This window comes from Ammodytes marinus (genome assembly GCF_949987685.1).
Source record: "Ammodytes marinus genome assembly, chromosome: 11".
Taxonomy (NCBI): domain Eukaryota; kingdom Metazoa; phylum Chordata; class Actinopteri; order Uranoscopiformes; family Ammodytidae; genus Ammodytes; species Ammodytes marinus.
The window spans coordinates 27,928,169-27,952,640 of record NC_137215.1 but is presented as its reverse complement, the minus strand read 5'-3'; the positions used below and the strand labels follow the sequence as shown (position 1 = coordinate 27,952,640).

The 24,472-nt window shown below is 40.9% G+C and overlaps 1 protein-coding gene across 1 annotated transcript in view; it reads left to right on the top strand.

Moving 5' to 3' along the window:
• The first annotated feature begins 331 nt into the window (after positions 1-331).
• Positions 332-24,472, top strand: part of col13a1 (collagen, type XIII, alpha 1) — a 100,061-nt gene continuing 75,920 nt past the window's right edge. Inside the window, exons 1-2 of the mRNA XM_080036671.1 lie at positions 332-836; positions 7,148-7,214. Of these exons, the coding sequence (XP_079892797.1) occupies positions 531-836; positions 7,148-7,214 (373 nt within the window). The 5' untranslated portion in view covers positions 332-530. The remainder of the gene's footprint in view (positions 837-7,147; positions 7,215-24,472) is intronic.

The window sequence follows — 24,472 nt, the reverse complement described above, 5'->3', positions numbered from 1 at the left end:
TCAGCAGGCCGTCAGTATACCGGCTGTGTGACTGAGCGTCCTCGTTTTGCGCACACTAAAAATATCCCTCTCCAAAGTGAGCGGATCTAAAGGGGCAGCAACACCGCCATGAATCCCGCCCCGGCATTTAACCCTGTGCCTGTGAGAGGAGGAGCAAAGCGCCGCGGTGAGGAGAGACACGCTGCTCGGGTTACACAGACGCGCACTGACGGGCTGACTTTACAGACGCGCAGCAGCGAATGGGACAGACGGGAGCGGAACGCCGACGCGTAAAAAAGGGCATGAGGAACATCACTGACTGATGACATATTACAAAATGTCTTATATTCTGAACTACATGTGGAGGTTCACCTGAGAGCTGCGAGGTAGTCTGAAAAACTAAATTTGAACAAGAAAAAAATAACATCTACAAAAAGTTTCCCCTTGAGAGAGAGAGAGTTGCAGGTCGTTAGGAATCTTCTTATTCTGCTCTTCACCTGAAGAATTAAAGGGATTTGCGTTTGGATAAAAACAAAGATCTATAGGATAAAATGGAGGAGACTCAGAAGTGGACAGTGGCCGGTAAAGCGAGTGACCAGAGGACTAACGGTGAGCAGCGGCAGCAACCTTCAAAACAGCAGCCGCTGTGGAAACATTGGAGAAACGTGTCAGGCGTAACGATTTGCATCGCAGTTTCTGTGCTGTGCCTTGGAGTTTGCATTGTGTTTTGTGTGCGGACCTCGGAGCTTCAGTCTCGGATAGTAAGTCTGGAGCAGCGGCAGCTCTCCTGGATGGTGTCTCTGGAGGAGCAGGTGGAGCCCGTTCTCCTGGGCCGACTGGACCACATCCTGGACCAGGTGAGGGCTTCACTTCATCATCCACATGATGGAGAAACTCTCTTTCTCTTTCATAGATCTGATGATGGAGACACTTTGATTTAAAAATATTTAAAAAAAGATTAAAAGCACTGTTATATGAAAAGCCTCTAACTTAATAGTTTACCTCTGTAATATACATATTCAAAAGCTTTTTTGCGTGTGTAACAAACCCCTTGATAACCGTCACAATGTTGTGATTTTGGATCACGATAAGGCTCAGGAATAGTTTGGCTTTTAGAGGAGTTGGTTGGGGGGTATTTTTGAACTTTGGTCGTTGGCTAGCTGCTTCCATGTTTCTGACTCTAGGTCTATTAACACACAGAGATCATGATTAATCATCTGATCTCACTCAACTATTCCTGAACATTTTCTTTTGATACTCAATGCCCAAGTCCGCTGTGACTGGACAAAACAGACATAATCATAAATATTCCGACTGTCAAACGGTGGACCACTAGAGGTAGAAGCTACACATTGCAGAAGCTGAGGTGACAGGGAGAAAGTCAAGGATAAGGATGTGTTGAATTGGAACATAGTAAAGGGTTGGGGGGTATGAAAGGACCACTGCCACAGCCAATCAAAAGTTTGTGGTGATCCTGTTTGAGTGCCTCGGGGGCCCCGCTGAGGAGGACCTCTCCATCTTAATGTGCAGACCGGCCTGGGGCAATTCAGCCTGCCTTCCTTGTTTAGCTCTGTGTATAAATAGTCATTATTAATGGAACACATATGGCCTTTGGTAGAGAGAGATAGAGAGAGAGAGAGAGAGAGAGAGAGAGAGAGAGAGAGAGAGAGAGAGAGAGAGAGAGAGAGAGAGAGAGAGAGAGATACAGTATGTCTATGGTACTGCTTTCATCCAACAATGTCCAGAATGCGCCTCCTCCTTGTTCCCTTCAAAGTTTGGAGTTTAGGAGCATGTGTCCTATACTAGCATCACAGAGTAGGGTCTTATTATTATTCCAGTCACAGCCCAAATCTGTTATGTGGTTATTGAGTAATGTTTCCAAGTGAATTTCATTTGCAGCTCTCGTACCTGGTAAAAGGCTGTCTAGAGGGTTTGGTTTAACTGTGCACATTATTCTGATTCAGTCCCAAATACAGCTCCCTGCCCGCTGCCCCCAACCACTCACTACTGCAGCACCAAAGGTTGACTAATAATCCCCCTGCTGAAAATAGTCCCTAGTAATAATAAGAATACATTGGATTTGTCAGCGCCTTTATGAGACACCCAAGGACAGCTAACAAAACACTCAAGATAGCACAGTGAATTGTATCAACTTGTACAATCAAGGCAACTAGTTGAAAACATGTGAAGTAAATAAAAATCAGGGTGGACATGCGTGTACTATTTCTGTGCTCTGTGAGTAACGTTTAGCAGGGAAAACTGCAGTGAGGCGCTGTTTTGTCAAATGAAAGTGTTTTAAAAAGAGATAAAATAAGGTGGTGGGTGTTTAAAAAAAAGAAAGATCAGCATATATATTTAGTAGGAACAGGTGAGATGAGAGTATCTTATTCATCGTGTGCGCTGAAAAACGTCTGGTGGTAATACACAGCCTCGGCTCTGTAAAACTGGTATTTAAACAAAAAGGGAGGCAATGTAGCTGGCAACATGCCTGTCTTAGAGACTAGGCTGTGTATTAACTCTGGATTTTAATCAGCGCGCCACCCACTCATATGTCACATTGTATGGAATGTAAAGCCCACTGAGGCAAATGTCTATTTGTGATATTGGGCTATACAAATGCAACTGATTTGATTTGATTTTGATTCACCCACAGTACGGACAGGTAGGGGATCATGAGGAGATATTCACTGAATTTGACTAAAAAGTGATTTTGATAACAAGCGTTCTCCAAGAATGGCTGGTTTTACCACTTTTACATCGCATCGCATCCTATATAACTGCCATAGCCCTTAACAACCAGCCTGAACAACAGCCTGACCTCCAAACGTGGCCTCTAACATTTAAAATAAAGCACAGAGAGCTCTCTTGCGACCTGGCTCCATGCGAGTGAGTTCAGAGGCCTGGTGTGAGCAGAAGGGCCATGTTGTGAGGTGTAAAAAACAGGAAAAAAAAAAGCTCTAGGCCTGGCCTGGTTTCCTCACTCTCGCTCCCTACAGAGCTGTCACCCAATACACCGCCACATCTACGCATACATTCACACAACATAAACACAAGTACACGCATATAAATGTCTACCATGTCAGCCGTCACTAACACTGACACATAAACAGTCACTTCTTTCCCGCCTGGCATAAATGATGCATTACAGTCGACTAAAGAGGTTAAATAAGAAAATAATGAATTAGACATTTCATGACATGTCAGTATTAAATGCATTAACACACCTGACCCGTTTGCTTTTTTCATTAGATTGCCAAACAAGGTTGTTCCATGGGACGTATCATAAAAACAAATACTGAAACAGCGAGACAAAACATATCCAAACTGATTACGCTTTCTCAAAACATTTCAATAATTGATAATCCCTGCAAAACTTCAAATGAAACTTATCTCACAAATATATTTCGGTGTTCTGCTAAGCGTGACAGAATGACACTCCAATGTGAAATTAACTTTTACTTTTCCAATTTTTTTAACTGTATGCAACCAGAATTGAACGCCTTTTTATGCGTTTGAATGATTTCCTAGTTATAGCTTATTCAAATGTCAAAGGAATGCAAACAGCCATTTGTATGGTCTTTCTCTGACAGATTACCGAAAAACAAACATGTGAAAAAGTCTCATAAAGTTTTTATTGTTTTTACACAAAAATGGAAAAGGAAATTGGAATGAGATCAAATGTTTTTATTACACGATTGGGCGCAAGGCATCTGTGACCAACTCTCTCTCTCTCTCTCTCTCTCTCTCGCTCTCTCTCTCTCTCACACACACACACACAAACACACACACTCTCTGGCTGCTTTTTACGCATACCTCTGCTTCCTATTTTCTTGGGGAGCAAAGCAAAGTTCTCCTATTAAATGTCAAATCCATACAGAAGTCATACACACACACTGCAGGAAACAGTGACTCATACTTGCAGTAAAAGTGGTATCTCCAGGTGTCCATCTTGATGTCTTTGGTTTAAGATAGTTCCACATACAAACTCTACAAGCAGAAATTTGTAAAGCCAAGCTATTTAACTTCAGGCAGATTTGAGTTAACTTTTTAAGCTTTCTTTTATTTGTTCGGCATATTTGCTTTTATTAGACAGTTTGCAGAGGATGGGGATGAAATGGGGCAGAGAACGACCCGGTTCAGTAATGTTTAACGAAAATGACTTCACTTTTTACTATTTCGCGTAACTATGAGCCTTAGAATTGACTACAGTAGAACCTCCATGAAAAAGCAGTGGAGTGAAACACATGAAAATGAGTTCCACCATCTTTATCAATGTCAGCAATATATTACAAGACTCAATCAAACGAACAAAAATGACTGACAATTCAGTTGTAATAACCAAATATAGTCATTTATTCTTGTTAGTATCACTCACTGCCTTTAACACAGTAGGGTACACTTAAACAGGTAAAGTAACCATGTCAGAGGTAAACAACTTCTGAGATATTAAAAAGAACAACACATTAAACTTTAAAAATCCTATAGTAAGCCCTTCAGTTCAAAATATAAAGCTTACTTCAAAACCTTCACAGCTCCAAGTGGAACAGAGTTGTCAGTACTCAGGTTGCATACCTCTAAACAGACACTCATGACAATGTTAAAGTCCATCCCAATGTCCCAATAGTCCTTTAGAAGTGGAGTCAGAGAGTCTGGAGAACGCTTGTTGACAAATACATTTTTGTCAAAATCAGTGAATATCTCCTCTCAATCTGCTACCTGTCCGTATTGTGTGTGTGTGTGTGCGCTTGAAAAAAAATGTAGTGTTAATACACAGCCGAGGCTCTGTAATCTGGTACTATTTTATATATGTAAACAAAGGGTGTGTTAACAAAAGGGGCCCACGGCAGCTAGCAACATATCACGTTCCCAGATGTTGATGGGATGTTACCTGTTTGAGATGGAGAACATGGGAGTGGTGGGAAGTGGAAAGAGAATTGACGTGTTTCTGAATACAATTCCTGTCACTCTCGCCTGACACCAACACAGGCACTGCTGCCCAAAGACTGTCACACAGACCAATGCACATCAGCTTTTTATTTAATCATATATATATTTTTTTCTCCAAAATGCCCCTTTTCAAAAGTCTCTTTCTTTTTATTAAGACATTTTTTCCCCCAATATCAAATTTCTTGTTAAATATCTTCCATGATGCCATTTTTTAACACGATCCATTTCATTTCATTATTCTACTTTTAACATTGCAGTTTGGTACGTTAATTTTTTTCCCACTGGCCCACTTGGATGGCAGATCAGAGTTTCTATAATATTGTTTCACACGTTTTGTCTATCCGTTAGGTTTCTCCTTAGGCTTTTCCAGCTTTAATGTGCTTTCAACCAAATGCTTGTTGGATCATCTAGCAGTGAATCTGGAGTTCAGGCTCCACAATTTATGTTAACTGTTTAAAATAGACAATCTGACTATAATGTCAACTTTAGGAAATAAATCATCATGTCTCAAGTCGAGTCAAGTCAGCTTTATTATCAATTTCTACAATATGTGCCAGACAGAGGAATCCAAATTACGTTTCTCTCTGAAACATGGTGTAATAAGTACAAAAGGACAAAATAAGATAAGACGAAATGAGTAATATATATAATAAATAGAGTCTAGATATTGCAAAAGGTACGGGAAAACCAAATTGTGCAACACTAGGTTGTGTTCACCCCTAATAGTTTGTTAACAAAAGTCCTGTGCGCGGAAATGCTGTCAGACAGTTTGGCGATCAAGAATGCAAATCGCATCGCAATTTCTACCTTCACCTAAATCACAGAGCATCGGCGAGTTATTTTCATACTTCATGTGGAGCGCATATTGTTACAGCCATTATCTATTCAATGTAGTGCTATACTTTCCTCTCTGTCAGCCCACGTTACAATAGCAGCAGACTGTAGCGGGGCGGAGCATATGGATGTATGCTCTGACAACGTGCGCTAAATAACTTAATACCACGTGCATTTAATGAAAGACGTTATGCAAAAGTAGGGCGAAATGATGTGTGCATACTACGCTTCCTTTGATTAGTGTGGATAGGGTTCACCCCAGAGATGACCCACTCCAGAGTTCACCTACAAGCGGACCCAGACCACCTCTTTCAAGAGGACCAGAGTCCGGTTGTTTAGTTCACACCAGAGTCTGGGACTGTGTTCAAACCAACACAAGTGAACCAAACCAAAGGGCTTAAACGCTCCAGGGTTCGTTCCAACTGCACTAAACAAAGCTGGTTGTGAACACACCCTTAAAATACTTTCAAATGTAGATGTATTTTGCCCCACTTAGTAAGCTTTAGAATTGTAAATATGATGCTCACACTTATCCTGTACAAATTTGTCCATTCACAAGAAGAAAAAAAAATCCAAAGAAATGGTGGCCATTTCCCCTCAATGATCCGTGGGCCTATCAGTGACTGCAGCAGAAGGACATGGTGTTCAGCACCTGTCTCACACATTCCTGTGTTAGTAACCAGCAGCACAGAGGGACTGAGTGCTATGCTGGGGAGAATGCACACGGATGCTTTGGTATTCTGGTCAGGGTCAAACCAGACGCAGGCCCTTTTGTGTTGCTGCGATGAAGTCAACTGTCACACTTCATCGAGGTTGCAATTTGAGTGTATGCCACTGCATAGTTGAAAGTATATATGTTAGCTGTTAAAAGTGTCTTGTTTTGTTTAGTCATAGCTGCTTTTTCCCAATATTCAGATTCGACTGTCACGCTCATAGGAAATCCAATCTTTAAATTAAAATTTAGTTTTTTTCTGTATTGGATATGTTTCGCTGTTGTGATTATCCTGGCATTCTGTTCCACATATTTTTTAAAGCCCTTAATTAGGTTTTCTGGACTTTTTCTAATTCATTAGTATAACATTCTGGGGAAAATACTAATAATTATATTCGTTTGGCATACAATGGTCAAATTGTGATAGTGAGCATCAGAGGGAAATGTGTAATACGCTGCACCACTTAAAATGAGTCTTTAAAGGACCAATCAAAAGCTAAGTCCAACATCATGTGGACAATACAGTCATTTAGGACATTTATAAATGGAATGTGAGGGATCAATGGATTCATGTAAATCATGCTTTGACAACAGGCCTTTCATGTTCAGTGAAACATGATTTTAAAATGTCGTTATGCACTAACATTCCCTTTGTGTTCCCCTTCTCTGATGCAGAAGCTTGCAGCGCGATTACCCAAGACACGGTCTGCGAGGGAAGCTCTCCACTGCATGTGTCCCCCTGGTGAGTCTCACACACTCATACTGTAAAGTTGAACAGTTTAATATGTTGCTGAAGACTCACTTTTGTTGCATTGGCCTTTATCAAAAGTTGAGACTTTGACACTCCTAACTTTTTTTTTCATGTATCTTATATGTTATTTTGTATTGTATCTTGTACTTGTCTTTGGTCAACTGATGTTGTTTTTAAATGTGCTATAGAAATCATTTTGACTTTGACATACACATATGTATCATATTCTCTAAACCACTGATTCAACTGCACACACACTTGAGGACAATGGGGTGAGACGCTGCGTTTTTTGCACGTCTGCAAGTGTAACCTCATATGTGAGATTTTGATATTCCTCAGCTTTATTGCTGGCTATTCAATTATTTTTCATTATTGAGAATGAGCTCTAGGCTTTTGTTGTCAAATGTTAACATTGGCGACTACAGAGACACATGATACAACATATAGAGAGCATTATGGAAAGGAGGGAGGGAGATGTACACATTTGCAGTGAATTTAATGAAATTAGCATGGTGCTACAAAATAACCAAAAGAAAGGGTACTGCACACTTATTTGCAAAAATATAAATGTATTCATGTTTCGCTGATAGACCTTCATCGGGGCAAACAACATTCATTGAGTAAAAGTACAAAATATAACTGATGAACTTTGAGATTTCTATCTGTAGTTCATCAGTTATATTTTGTATTTCATGGATTTTTTAAACATTTTCCAAAGTGTTTCTTAAGGTTTAATGTCTTATTTTGATGGTTAATCTTTACTTTTTTTATTTTATTTAAATTTATTTCGATTTTATTTGTGTGAATGTGATTGCTGGGATTGCAGCCACCCACTTCTTAAGATGATCTTTACTCAATGAATGTTGTTTGCCGGATCGTTGCCACCATATAAATGTATATATTTGCAAGAAAGACAATGTGCAGGGACCTTTCTTTTGGATGTGCTTGACCCTCTCCTACGCACCTGCCTGAAGTTACAGATGTGTGTACCCTTTTGTTTTTGTTGCTACGCAGATAATAAAAAAAACATTTCTTTCTCTTCGGCCGCTCATTCTCTGTGCTAAACCGACTGGATCTAAGCGTCATGTTCACTCCAGGAATCAAATGTAGTGATGTAGTCATTTTGACTGATGCTCAGCTACTGTCTCTGTTGTATTTGATAGTGTACATGTCAGTTGGTGACCTCACTGGCCTTGTGCCCCTAAACTCACAGAAGCATATGAGGTCATGATGCAAGCTGGTGCGGTGTGGTGGCATCACTGAGGCTTCCAGGATATGTATAGAGCTACAAATATTCAGTACCTGTCTCAGATTAGAATCCCAAAGCTTACTGCTGAACTGCTTAGACTGTCTGAGAAACTTCTTCATTGTCTTTAGCCACCTGTTTCTGTGCTGCAGCCACCGGGGGCTAGTCATTAAGTCATTAGATCAGGGCTCTGTTTGTCTGTCTGATACCCCCTTTTTCACCAACGGGAACCAGGTTCCAGTTCCAGGCCGGTGCTAGAGCCTCTGCTGCGTCAACTTGAAGCGATGGTTTATTCCACCACGTAGAGAGCCACATCATGACGTCACTGTCAACGTCTGTGTTTGTTGCCGCTCTACCGGCTAACGCTACAAGCTTCAAGCACAACAACAGCGGCAGATACGTCTTATTTTTACACGTCTTGCCACTGGCTTTGCTTTGTTAACCAAACAAGACCTGTCCAGCGTATATTCGCTGGTCGATTTGATCGAAGCGTTCTGTAATTATGTTATCTTTACCTCTCGTAGTAGCTGTGAATGTGCCGGGCATGAAGCCAGTGTTCCAATACCCATACGTTCTGCTATTTAGTGTGGTTGAAAAAAGATTTAGGATGTCCCAATTGTTGTGGTCAGCTTAAATTACTGAGGGACCATACATCATAGTATAGAAGTAGTTTGTATGATGTGTTGTCCGATGAAGGTAAAAATCAAAAGTGATAAAGCTGTTCAATTAGCCCACACTGGGAGGCAGATTTAGAAGGCGGACCTCAGAGAGAGAGAGAGAGATGAGACGCAATATTGTATAAATAGAAGAATAATGGCGCACATTCTCCAGTTGTTCCTGGCAGTCCTCCATTGTGTTGACCTTGGTTGTTCATGTGAAAAGTGACATAAATAGTTAGTAGGATCAGCTGAAAATAGAGAAATAGAAAGAGTTCAAAGTTCAAAGCCATAAACCTGTTAGCAAAACCTCACTGGAGGCCGAGAAAAAAAACAGAACTACATTTTTGTTTTGATTTGGTTTACATTACGAGAGGTGTTGGAGTTTTACCGCACACAGACAAATTGAAGAAAAAAAGATTTGACTTTGAAAGGGGACAGAAAGCCTGTGAACATGTTTTAGCTTTAGTGCTTATACTGCAACTCTCTCCTCCCCCATCCTGTGATTGATCAGCTGTTTGGAGGAACAGCCTGGTCAACTCTCATGGCTGCTGTACTGTGTTGAACACTAAGAAATAATTAGTTTTACATTTTGGTTTATGTGTGGGTGAATTACATTTTTAGTATCCATGTTCAGTATACAACAATTTAGTTTAGTTAACGGACAGATAACTCCAGAATGCAATACTTTTAGTTCCTTTTCCTCTCTGTGTGTATGCGTGTGTGTGTGTGTGTGTGTGTCTTTGTGCGTGGGGTGCATAGATAGTATAATAAAGGTGGGGTGGTGGGGTGGTGGGGGAGGGGCAGTGAGAATAGAGGGAGGTGCCCGCCACTACACATTAGCAGTAATTGGTCTTGTCAATAGGATGTCAGTGATTTAACATGGCGGTAAGTGTCTGCGGGATGGCCTGTGAACGCCTGTTAAGGTGGCGCTTTGCTCACAACTTCAGAGGAGATTCTCCATGGCTGCAGGTGTGCAAGTCTTTCAACTCAGAGCTGCCAGATGGTCTGGCACTTTTATTGCTTCTTGTGTCTTTCTGTGTCCCACAACTGGTCAAACTGGAGTCTGGAAACATGAGGTTTTATATTGTTTGGTTGGATGTCTGCCACATTTGATCTTCCACCTAAAAGCACCATTGTCCTTGAATTCTATTTTTCTCTGTTGTAAAGGGTTAGGGTAAGGGATGTAAATTGTGAAATAATAACAATATCTATTTATTATTATGAAATGTTAACTCATCCTGCTACTTAAGTGCAGTTGTACAAAGTCTGTTTCTATTTCACAATGCCAGCTTCCCAATGTCTGCTATTATCGTCTCCTAAAGCTTCTCTGTTTATGTTGCTTTGTCAGAGCAACAGGGCACAGCCCCTTCTGTGATTGGCTGTTGCTTTGGTTTGCATAAGCAGATTTTTTTTCACAATTTCCTGTTTTACTAAAAAAAAAATTGTAAAAAAAACAGGCATTTACAAAATACTGCAGCTATTAAAAGAAACATGAATACAACACATACATATGGTTAGTTTTTGGAGTATGATTGCAATTCTTCAATGGAATTCACCCTGGAAAGACTCGTCCCCAAATAACTCTAAGACAACAATTATATTGATCAAATATTTAAGTTATAATATTCATTATGATAACAGTGCTAAGGTTATCAAGACTAGACGGTCGACAACTTATTTTTATCCATCATTGGATCAATGATTATTATTTACCATAATTACTATTTAAAGCCATTTTTTGGACTGTTTGTTAACTGGGAGCTGTTGTCAGTTTAGTAGGCCTGGCCCTGGCCCTTGTGCTGCAGTAAATGGTGGGGTGCATTTTACAGATGGCTTCAGAGAACACTCCCAGTGCCCACCTGGTGCCTGCCAGTCAGCACTAACTAAACACTATGTTCACATGGCTGCCATGCTTTTTATTATTTAGAGTGTGGCCTACAAAGAGACACTACAGAGTGGAGCGCATGCTGTTTAATCACAGACACATAGGTTTAAAGGAAGTGGATCATCAATGAATATGAGAAAAACAAAGTTCCGTAAAATCTGGAATATAAGACACACCGATATATAAGACGCGGTCTTTTTCTGTCCGACTTCCAGAGGGAAATTGTTTTCTATGGCTAATTATTAATGAAAACGTGTATACAAGTTATTTCAAAAGTATTTGATTTAATTTTTTTTATTTGAATTGAGCACCATTTCAATACAAATAACAGTGACTACCGGTACATACATCCATAAAAGCTAATAATGTTAACAGTAAGTTAACTGCCGATACAATGGGTCTATAATAACTGCAAATATATTAAATAATAACAGTTGGATCAACATTAACTTATGAAAGAACATGGCAGCGTTACCGTATTTGATACTGTGTAGCTGTATGCTTATAGAAGAATACTCTCGCACACCTGAGTTCGTTTCAACTGAACTAAACATGGCAGGTGTGAATACGCCCTTATACGCCGCTAATCACTCACGCTACAAAGAGGCTAGATCATTCAAACTCTGCTCTGGACACATGGTGTGTGTATAATTATTTAACACCAAAAGGGTTTTTGACAAGAAGGCTTTGACGGACATAACCAACATTGCAAATCTTATAAAATAAATGGTAGAATTGTATTTTACTTTCTATTTTTTTTTTTTTTTGCATTTTCATGCTTTATTGACAGTGTTAAGAGACAGAGGTGAAATGGGGCAGAGAGGGGAGTGACATGCAGAGATAGACCGCGGGCGGGAATCGAACCCGGGTCTGCTGCTGGGCCCGGCTGCCCTACCAACTGATCTAAGGGCGCCCCAAGAATTGTATTTTACTTTCTGAACGTGTTCATGCTACCTATAAGATAAATGATGAAAGTAATGATCCAATAACCTTTTCTCTCCAACCAATCTATTCATAAGGAGATCATAAAGGTTTATGTTGTGCCAAAAGTTAAGATGAATATATTATATCTGTGTAGCTCTCAGATTATAGCTGTTGTAACTCTGGGACAGTGTGTGTGTGTGTGTGTGTGTGTGTGTGTGTGTGTGTGTGTGTGTGTGTGCGTGCGTGCGTGCGTGCGTGCGTGCGTGCGTGCGTGCGTGCGTGCGTGCGTGCGTGTGTGTGTGTGCGCGCGTGCACCGTGGATGTCTTTGTAAATTGCTAAAAGTAGAACAGCAGCAATGTGAGACACTTCAGGCCTCAAAGTTGCCACGGAGTCTGTTGTTTTATCATGACCATTATACAGAGCAATATAGGCCTAAAAATATGTCCAACATACGTGTTCCTTTAAGTGGATGGAGATGACTCACATCAGACTAGTTGCTTATGGCTGAGTGGGCCTCATATCAACAGTCTGGCTATGTTGTGTATGCACAATCACCAGATGGCCCTTTTAGGGGTTTGACGAGGATGGGCTTTCGAGGCACAATGATAATAGAGCAAAGCCTATGAGCCGGTTCAGGCAGACAACTGGAGTGCCCTGACTCTCAAATGTAACATATTCCACTCAGTGCATCACACATCCAACACAATCTTTGCAATGAGATGTTGTGATTAAACTGTCAATGCTCAGATTACTCTTGTCGGGTTGTTGCTCACTGCCAGGCTCGTGCATTCATCATCACTGCTGCTTTTCCCCTTCGATCACTCATGTACTTACTTTGCTTACACATAAAAGCTATTCTACATTTCCTGGTTTCTTTCAGAGTTTTGGTGGTGAACATTTTCTAATATTAAAAAGCTAGAAGCCAATGTTTGGCTAAGTGTCTGAAGAACGCCTGTCAACAATGGTAGGAGTTTTTGAGTCGAGAACTTTAGAGCTTCATAATAAATGGAAATTATTGGAAAATCAATTCAATTAGAGCATAAATTAAAGCAACGATATTTGGATATACTCCGTATACTCAATGTGTACAAAAAGTACCCAGACAGTGTATGAACACTCCGACTCATGCCATAGCCTAATCATTGTCAAAGTAGAGTATACTAGCAATGTTAGACTGAAATTAACCCCACCTCCAACTCAACATGCACACTGGCTCTTAGTGCTGTGTATTATTGCCACTCCCCATTTACCCTCTGTAGGGTGTGACTGGCTCAGAGCATGGACAGCCAACATTAAATGTGCACACTTTGTATCTATATGGTATTAAACTATACACTGTGTCATTATATTAGGTTAACTTCTATTTTTCATGTTTTAACTGTCGGGAAATTCATATATCTTCTCATTTGACGTTGCCCCTTGTGTCCTGACGACATATACTGTAGAACACCATAGTCCGGTTGAGTGGCTGAGTAAAGCTATGTACTGTATGTGTCACCTCTCACTCGGTATCGTATGACCATCGGCCATGCTGCCAAGAATAAAGATTCCTCCCTGTAGATAAGAATACTCTGCAGAGCCTTTGTTTTCATTGGCAGCCAAAACATGATTTGTTCAGGTTTGTCCGTTGTAATGACCTGTAGACTTTTTGGTCTTAACAAATTCTAAAACTAAATATCTGTATTTTGGGACAAATGAGGTTTATTAGCCTACATGTGTGGTTATAGGTTAAAGGAATACTTCACCCATACGGAACCAGCGTTCTATCATTATAAAATCACTATTATAATATAATGAATGAGGTTTTTCTTTCCTCAGTCTTCCTTTGGCCCAGCTTTCCTGTTAATCCTGACCCTTACTGTGATGTCACAAGAAGGAAAATGTAGGGTTAGACAGTGAGACCATAAAACACTCTTTCTGCCTTTTCTCAGGCTAGGATGATCCGATTTAATTTTTTTTTGCACATTTATACTACATAGGATCTCCGAGTTTAATACACCTTCATATTCCAACCGGTGAAGTAGGCCTTTAAGGTTTGGGGTGTAAAGGGACTAAATAAGAGATTCTTAATGGTGATAGTTGGGGTTTAGGATTATGGAGGGTCAGACTCTGTCCCAAGTGTAGGGGTTACAGACTGGAACATGCTGCAAGTCGAGCAAAGACGACAAGACAAGAGTCACATTCTAACCTTTATGTATTTCCGTCTGTAATTCAAAGCTAAAGTTGTGCTACAAGCTAGTTGTGCTAGTCTTTAGAGAACATGCTTGAAGAGTGGACCATCTATGATTTTTTGTGGAGCCTTATTTGTGACCAGTAGTAGGAACAACCCCATTTTCCCCCACAGGACACGGAATATATACATGAACAGCTTTAAATACATGTGCATTGTAAAGAAGCGCTCAGCAACTAGAGGAAGTGTACCTCATTGTCACGTAAAAAGAGAGTGAGGATTGTGTGGCTTTCTATGTTCTGCGATGAGATCATTGTTGTGTGTACAGGACAACGGATGTGGTGTGTGTACGTTATACAGTGATTTATGGGTGTGAACAATCATGCAGCAAGAGTGTGTCTACCTCATCCAGGACTGCCGTAAACAATAAACACTTGAATGTGGAACACACCAGACAGAGCCAAATAAGAAATCTTTCCAATTATTATTCTCAGCAAAACAAGTCCAGGGTTGATATCTGTGCAACATCAACGCACAAGAGCAGTTCTTCAGGTCAAAGCCACATTGTTTACAGGGAGAGACTGCACTTTTTTTTTCTTCTTTCTTTACCACAGTGGGCCAGTCACTCTGTATATATTGATCTTTAGTATATTGCCTCGTTTCCACCTAGTAAGAGCGGGTCGGACTGAAATCACGAGCCGATTACTGCATGTCTTGCTGGAGTTGTGGCGCTCGCCCGTCATCTCAGTGGTTTGGTGTGAGGTGGTCATCAGACCCCGACGTGAACACTGTCAACAACCGATGGGTCCGTTTTACCTGCTGAAAAATAACTTTTTGTTTGACTGAAATAACTTTTTATCTCCGGTAGCAGGATTGTAAAGAGTGATAATCTCAAAAGGAATCGTTCTAGTCTTGCAATATCAGACTCTCTATCTTTGCAAAATCTCAGTCGATTCACTTTATGTAGATGTGAGACTGTGTCACTCTTTAGTCGTTTCAAAGTCTTTTTAGAGTCTGTAGTGTGTGGTAGGCATTATCTGATCATCCCACTGCTTGTTTATGTTACCTGTCAAACTTCATTTCTTTTTAATGTTACCTTGTTTTCTGATCCCAGCAATTTGATGTATTATATTTTCATAACTCATAAGATATTAAGGAAAAAACTATCAAATTAAGATCCAAGTCGTTCAATTGTCCTTTAATGCTGGGCTTACACTAGAGGACTTTTAAAAGACTTTGAAAAGACTGAAGACTGACACCCTCTCACGTCTAAAGACAATTAACTCACACCTGAAGACAATTAGTCATAGTTCCTTTTTTTCAGTCACAGAATGAAATTTTGAGAAGACATGTGGTCTCATATTGCAAGACTACAACTAGATTCCTTTTGAGATTAATATTATTTGAAATCCTGCTACAGGGGAGTAAAAGTGATTTCAGTCAAATAAAAAGTATTTTTTTAGCAGGTAAAATGGACTGCGTGTTAAGTAGGCTAAATATAATCAACTATATGCCCTTATCACGTAGGCTAAATGTCATGCATGATCACCTTAAAAACTGCAAACGCGATTGTGATTATATTTAACTGAAAAAAAGTGAATTCAATTTTCCAAGTGGGGGACACCCTTTCGTTATTTGTCCGGGTTTATTTGCTGATCTCGTCCCCCAATAACTCTAAGTCCTAACCCTAAATGTGACTGTGTTAAGGTTGCACAGTTGTCAGCCTGGTTCTTCAGCCGAGGCTGCTAGGTAAAAGTGTCCGAAAAAAGTGCCTCACAGGCGGACACAGGTCGCGCCTCCTGCGTCGTGTTTGGTGCTGGAGAGAGTGCACCCATTGGTTGGGGGCTGTGTTCACGTCATTTAACTTACCTATTAGCATGAGCCCACCCTCAAGACTCAAGATAATATCAAACCTGTTTGATAATCAAGACAGGAGGAAGACACTTCGTTTTATATCTATGGTTAGGTCAGAACTCAGTTCCCCACAGAGATGGAGAAAGTCCAGAGTGATCTGCGGGAGATAAACAAGTGTGAAGCTCACAAGATCAGGCTGGTCTCATCAGGCTAACCCACACTGGTGTAGATAGGACATAGAATGGCAGCATGGCAGTGAGGGTGGATTGGTCCAGGGTAAGGCTGGAGAAGCTGGGGGGGGGGGTTGACTGGAAAAGGACAGAAGGGTCAATGGGTGGGTTTAAAGTCCCTTAAAGCCCGATGCACTTCTGAGGGAGGAAGTTGGCTTTGACAGTTTACCTGGCTGGGATCCCAGAGGAAGCCATGACGGGTGAACAGAGCTACGTAATCTGACCCCTCTCCACCCCCCCTCCCTGCCAGCCGCATAGCTTGGCAGCCTAGCATGGTTGGCATAGTCTTCAGCCCTCACCCCATTCAGATCTTTTACCCTTTCGAAAAGTTCCAAAAATGTATCGTGTGTGGTTATATTTTCAAGTTATTGGTTGATGTTGATGAAGTTGGCGGATTCTGCAGCAGAGAGAAGTGTCACTTTACCACAAAGTGAGAAACCAATTCTTCTTTTTCCTCAGTATCAAAGCTCGATTACCAATTTGACAAATTGAGCACCTGCCCTCTGTCGGTTTAGTACGTTTCCCAAAGTTGTGACAGATGAATGATCAGACAGAACAGGCAAACGGACTGAAGCTGATCCATAGTACATTTTCCAACAAGCTTCATCAAAAGTATTCTCACCAGCGGTACGGGCGCTACTCTCAATAACAGAGGAGCTTAGCTGTGCCTGTATCTTGGAGATGGAAATAGCGCACTGGTTAGGACGGAAGGGCAACCTGTGTGGACAGTGCTATGCAGGAACAATGTGACTTTTTTATTGCTCCAAGACTCAAACCCCCCGGACTGAAAGGCTCCGGTACCAAAATGACTGCCATGGTTGGTGGTGCAACTAGAGGGCAACTGGATCCCTGGGCACTGAGAGTATTCCCAGCAGTGTGCCCGCTGACAGACCACAGCCCGGGATCAAAGAGAGCCGCAAGCTCAAATGTGTGTGTGTGTGTGTGTGTGTGTGTGTGTGTGTGTGTGTGTGTGTGTGTGTGTGTGTGTGTGTGTGTGTGTGTGTGTGTGTGTGTGTGTGTGTGTGTGTGTGTGTGTGTGTGAGTGAGTTGGATAGGTAAGGCAGAGTTACAACACAGAAAGACATTCATGTTTAACTACATGTCAATAAAACAGATTAGACCGTGTCCAGCCATAGCCTAGTTTGACCTGCCTCTTTCCTGCAAGCTATAGCTATTTTCCTCCCATCACTATGTACATTGAGCAATCTGCTTTCCTGAATGAAATACTACCCTGAGAGACCCTCTTTCTACACTGCATCTGATATTGCATACTGCCCTAACACTCATTCATATTTTGCCCCATATGGATGTCACAGTTTTTACCACATAACTGAAACACCTGTAATTGTCCTCTTTCCCTGTCACTCTCTGCACTTACTGTCCAAAGAAAGGCATACATGCCTACAGAAAATAATACTATAATAGTACTATACTATTATCTGAATAAAACAGGACGATTTTCATGTCATATTCCAGGAGATTCCAATGAAGCCCATTGTCAAACTGGCAGTTACACATGAGAAATAATCCCATTTGCTGCCATTTTGCCGTTAACTTCTTGACATGTTGTTTGTTGTTGGAGTTATCACACCTAAAAGAAATGCCTGATCTTTGACTTTGAATTGCAATTATCAGGCTGACTTGAATGTTTTTTTTCCCCCTCTCAGCTGTTTGTAATAAAGGTTTAAACAACTTGACTTGAACACTGCACACAGGCAAAGGTATTTTTGAGGGATAGTGTACGTTTTTCATTAAAGGCGGAGTCAGTGATACTGGAGAATGCTTGTTGTGAAAAGATTACTTTTTGTCACAATCAGTGGATATCTCCTCATGATCCCGCTACCTGTCCGTACTGTGTGTGTGTGTGTGTGTGTGTGTGTGTGTGTGTGTGTGTGTGTGTGTGTGTGTGTGTGTGTGTGTGCGTTGAAAAAAAAATAACTGGAGTAAATACACAGCCTAGGCAACATGCCAGTTTACAGAGGGCTGTGTAATAACACTGGATATTTTTTCAGCACACACACGGTACAGACAGGTAGCAGATCATAAGGGGATTTTCACTGATAGTGGACATTGTTGCAGAGACACAGAGACGTGCATCAAGGGGTGGCCCATTGAACTCACTTTGAGGAAGTCGTGATTTCATGTCCTGTGCCTAGAACCCCCTAAACAATTGGGATGCTCAACATCCAACATGATTTGAGCCTTAACCAGGGCGTCCTGCCGATGCTATTTTATATGTTTTGCTGCGGCCTATAGACTCAAAGTGAGTAGAACTGCATTCATGAACACATATAAATATGGAATCCTATTGAATCTGTGCTCATTAATATTGAATTGCAGCTGACTTGAATCTTCTTTTATTGTAATAAGAATAAGAATGAGTTCTTAACGACCTGCCCGGTAAAATAAAAGTAAAATAAATGTTTTTTAAAATCCACAGGCCTTGCGTTTCTTTTGAAATCCTTTATACATACAGTATTCTCTATCCTGTAGATATGGTTGCAGCTAAAAAAGAACCCCTGCATTGCCCTTGTAAACAAGAGGCTTCATCTAATCTGTGCAGCTGACAGGGGGCGGGCGGGTCCCGGGGTCGAGCAGACAGTTATTTAAGTCTCCCAAGTTCACCTTGACATCTGTGCTGACAGGAAGAGAGCACGGCAGATCCCCTTTCTTTGCTGGTGATACTGTGAGTGCACAGTGCAGCTGCCACGGTGTGGGCCAGAGTTAGATGAAAGGCAGATAGGTAAAACATGGGGATACTGACAGTTATATACACAAAAGAGAAGGAAGAGAGGATTACAGAAAAGCAGATAACAGAAAGGAATAAGAGGCACTAAGTATAATGTGACTTTTATAAGCATCAATCTGTAATTTGTAAGATTAACAAGTGTTTAGCGTTCTAGTTGAACAGTGCCTCTGTTTAGAAATACCGCACAGCAGAGAGCTACAGATTTGAAAAGCAGGGCTTCAACAAAACACGTTTGGCGAGCATTCAGGATACAAATTGTGGTATAATAATCCTGAGTATTCCTTTTGACTTTTATATCATACATCAACACACCTGTACACTGCGTTTGTATCTATTTGGATGTTGTCAGGTGCTTTCCTTTCATTACCACTTGTTGGCTGGCTTCCATGTAGATTTGCTGTTTGGCAACTGATAAGAGGATGGTGGAGGGCCTGCTAACACTATGCGGAGGAAAAATAGTTAAAGAAAATGTAGACGAGAGATGCACGCTGGTTCATTAACTGATTGTCCCAAAATAGCAACGGGGAACTATGACCCCTTTGAATAGATTAATATGAGTGAGCATGACATGGCGTGTTGTCTAGATCACATGTATAGATAGAAAGAAAGTCTGAAGAGTGAAGAAAACACACATCTACTTTCCCCATGATAAACCTGATCTTCTTTCACTTAATGTTCCCGCCTGAACAGAACAAACACACAAACACACACACACTTAGCACATCACTTGTTAGAATTTTCTTTTGAAAAGGTTTTCACAGCCAGCTCAGAGCCGGTCATTTGGTCTCTCTCTAGTAAATTAACTTGAGAAACACCTCTGCTGCTCTACAGGGTTTAACATTTACTAAGGTTGAGTATTTGCTACTAAACAAGTTAATCCTTGTTTGTACAACAATCAGCAAACTGTACACAGAATGTCCATATTTCCTCCCATCCCTTCCCTCCACCCCAACACTCCCGCAAAAACACATACAACACATGCACACATACAGCACATGCATGCATGTCTGCATACATAGGCCTACATGCATGCACGCAAACAACACATACAGTATATACACAGAAAAAAGGGGGATAATAATAATAATAATAATAATAATAATAATAATAATAATAATAATAATAATAATAATAATAATAATAATAATAATAATAATAATAATAATAATAATAATAATAATAATAATAAATAAATACATTTAAAGCATATAAAACATTATGGGAAAGTTTCACAGACATGGATTAAGCTAAATCCTGGACTAAATTGTACTTTCAATGGACAATATCCATTCAAAATTCCATTTAGTCCAGGCCTTGGCTTAATCCATGTCTGTGAAACTGGCCCAATATCATTGCATTATCATTGTTGACAACCTTTAGATAATCCCTCCAAGAAAAAAATCAACAGGAGCCAAAGTCCTGGACAATATGACCACAATTACATTTTTTTCCATGAAGTTAGTTTGTAAGTTGAACCTTTTTACGGTGAATGAATTGTCCTAAACAAGACAACATAAACCATTTAGTTGTTTTTGTCAAAAAGGATTCTAGCTCCATGGCACAAGAATATAATGTCTTATAATAATGTGAAGTCTAGACCTACGTCCAGTGTTAATCACCTACATGGGCTGCGTCCCCCTATACTGCCCCATTTCACCTCTGTCTCTCTGCACTATCAATAAAGCATAAAAATGCCCCAAAAATGCCCCCAAAAAATATCTTAAAAAAATAATAATTGCCCGTCTCCCATCAGCAACCTCCCTCCCCCGCTCCCACAGTTAGCCCAGGCCCCCAGGAATAGTGCCTGCTTCCGCAATCCAGCAGTGCCCTGTGGCCAAGCCTGGTATTGCAGTTTCCCAGGTCCTGGGCCCAGAAGCAGATATCACGGTTCACTCCAATACAAGCAGGGAAGAGGAATCTGTCTCGGAAATGTTTTTCCTGGTCCGAAAGTCCAAACGGAGACCACTTATTTAGGTTGGACCAAGGTCTGCATGTTTAGTCCGCGGTCCACGGGACGTTTCAAACCTGTCATTTAAGTTTGGATCAAACAAGGTAGGTGTGAAAGCCCCCTTAGGTTCACTTTCTCATTCAGCTGTTTCTCATGGACAGCTGATTCCTTTACCAGATGGTCCTGAGATTCATGACAAAACAACTTCTAGGTTTCTAGTTAACGTCAGTGCTGCTTGATCTGATGTTAAGTTAGTATGATTGTTCACATCATAGCACTGAGTACATTTAGAATGGTGACCCACTCCAAGCTAAATGTGTTTGTTAAATTCACACTTCAGTAAATGTTTATGTTCACGCACTTGAGGCTTTTTATAGTGTTAATTAGTCCCCAATCTCACACTTTATTACTATGTAGCCAAAGCCTGCACAAGCCACAAAGTGAACACATTCACAACTTCCATCTACACTATAGGTCCACTGCTTTTTATGTTAAACTAAAGCATCCAACACATTGAGGAGACATGTTTATGACACTTCCCAAAAGCTCAGTGTTCCTGAAAGGATTAGTGTTGTAGTGTTTGTGATCAGTAGCTGGTGCCTCTCTGCTTGTTTTATCCATAAACAGAGGTTAAAAATAAGATATAACACGCTCAACTCTGAAAAAAAACTCCCAATTAAAACAGTGGGTGCTGAAACCTTCACAAGCACATATATTGAAAAAAAAGATAAGGACATCATTCCACGTTTACTCATTTATTCAGATGCCACACGGACGTTTTGGGCCAGACCTTTAAGGCCAGAGATCCTCTAACTCACTTGAACACGAAACGAGGGTACATTGTGCTCAGCTGCCTCACTTTGTGGGCGTTTTAACGATTGCAAATAATTAGTGCTAATTCTTTTGTGGATGCGGTGCCAAAACGGGGCAGATTGCGGGTGCTATTTCTATACAAATCAGCCAGCTATTAGCGCACGCAAACCGTTCTTAGTGGAATGGTCGCGGCGGCAAAAGCAACGTAATCCTTTTGTGGATTTGGCACATGGAGTATAAGTGTATATTGACCAACACCTACTTCTTTCCTCAGCACACACCCACTGTACAGGCAAACATTATGCTATTTTGGCACCACATCCGCCTTTCAAGCTAATTGGAGTCATTAAGATACATTTATTCAATAATGAATGCCTACAGTGAACACTGAGCCAAAATTGATATACTGTAAGTTGTCAAAGAAATGTTATCCACAGCTCCGTGATTTAGACCCCCTGACACACACACACACACACACACACACACACACACACACACACACACACACACACACACACACACACACACACACACACACACACACACACACACACTCTCTCTTTCAAAACTCTTAGTTTTGCAAACAGTCTGTGAGGCCTGTGCTACTTTGCTCCAGACATCCTGTGGGTATCAGAGCGATCTAGAGAACCCACAGGGAGCATGCTCTTATGTTAACAGACCTGGGCCGCCTGCCAACAACAGCACGTTTCAGAGGCTTTCTTAGGAATGGGCCTTTTTTTCCCTCTAGGTTGCAGAAGGGCAGAGAGAATGGTAGTTTAAATTGCAGTAGCTCATTTGCAAAGGTCAGTTGTAATTAGCGGCACTTGAAAGGCTGGGTCAAAGGGAACACACTGGCCACTTCAACAGATGGTGTTGAGCTCCTGGCCAAAGATGGAATCAACATCTTTAAGCAATCTTCCAAATGTCCAAATCTATTCTAAAAATACACTATAAGTGAAGTATTTCAATCAATTCATGGATATCTACTTATATATTGCGGCCTATTATATACTGTATTCAGGCTGGACATCAAGGAAGTCATTCACCATATTTAACCCCGTCAGTCCCAGCTCAATGCTTTGTCATTCATTTATTTTTCAAGCAATGGGACAAATTTAAAAATATTTTGATAATTGATTGATTGAGCCTTTTATGTTTTTCCTAGTCTTCAATTATAGTAAAGTTAATATCTCGGCCTTTTGGGCTATTGCTTGTACAAAACCAACTATATGAACATGGACCTAGGAAGCAGGACCAGAGAGATACCTGGCTGTTGAGTTACATCTGAGTCAAAACTTTCATAAAATGTCATTGAAGGAAACAATTCTTATAAGAGAATTGTTATAACTATTGTAATTATTTAACCCTTTTCCTACTGTTATTTCTCTGTGACTCACTGTGTGTTGAGTGTTTTGCCAGAGTGAATGTTATTCTCGGGGCTTTAACTTGCACCTCCCCTCCTGCCTCCAGAGCCAGGAGAGCTCTATACTCTCCTGATCTGCTCTACAGTGCCTAACCATGGTCATTGGTTTGACTGTCGTTTTCTAGTTTCATTCTTTTTTTTTGTAAATATCAGGTTTAGTACCATGATGCCCACATGATGTAATGTTATGTGACATTGTGTGTGACGTGGTTTTTGCTTCACAAGAGCATTTCTGGAGTTTGTTGTTTGTGGGTATGGGCAGTGCCAGTGGGCTCTGTCGGGGAGGAGGAGGGGGGGGGGGGGGTGAGTCCCACTGCCATAGAACTAATAGAAACTGAGGTTACGCTACGTAGCTAATCTTGGTCCTATTCATATCGAATGAGCACCAGCCAAAGGTTAAAGCTAAACTCAAGGTTCACTTACGAGCCTTTCTTGGAGTTTTCAGGCATTTACCACTGTGTAATGTGAAATATGCAGATAATTGGTTAGCTTTGTTGTTAGCTTTTGAAATACGGCAGTGGGTGTTATACAATGTCTTCAATGTGCACAATGTGCTAATGTAGAAAATTCTGAAACCTACAGATACTTTAATGTATAAAGATAGGTCACAGTCAGAGGTGATCCAAATTGGAAAGGGTTTGGGTAAGGGTGAATGCCGAATGTTTGTACGGGTACGGGATTGGCAATCTGCTTTATATTACTGTCATATTGTCCACTCAATGGGACTGAAATACAAATATAATATTGAAATGTAAAAAGGTCTTCCTCTCTACAACCCTGGTCCAGGCCTGGAATATGTTCCTCTGTGCCCAACTGTAACATCAACAGCGCAGGAGGAGAGGGTTGGTTTGATCGATGTTTCCCCTCCATGCTGGACAGACCAGCAGTTTTTTAACGAGTAGTTTCTGCCTCTGACACATCATGTAAGCTAATGGCATGGATCTAACCGGGGGCTTGTGTATGAAATGAAAACAGACGTGTGTGATGTTTGTATTCATTCTGTGGTTTGATCAATGGCACTTTGGGGCCTACGTATTCTTGTGGATTTTAGCTGAGATGCTACTTCCCTCTTCATTTAAAATGGGCTGCTGGAAAAAAACAGTCAACATATTTAACTTTGAGAAAGAGTTGAGGAATGTGGAAAGCTGAAACCCCTAACCTGGATAACAGCAGAAGGAGCTGTGCCAAACATGGCTTGAATGTTAGGCTTCTGAAGAGCTGCATTCTTTTAGATTGACTTTAGGAGCAGCAGGCGTATGCCAGACAGGTCCTTTTTCCATTCCAGTCTTTGCATAACAGCACCCACTCCACTATTAGACTCCCAATTAGTAAAGCATCTCATAACTG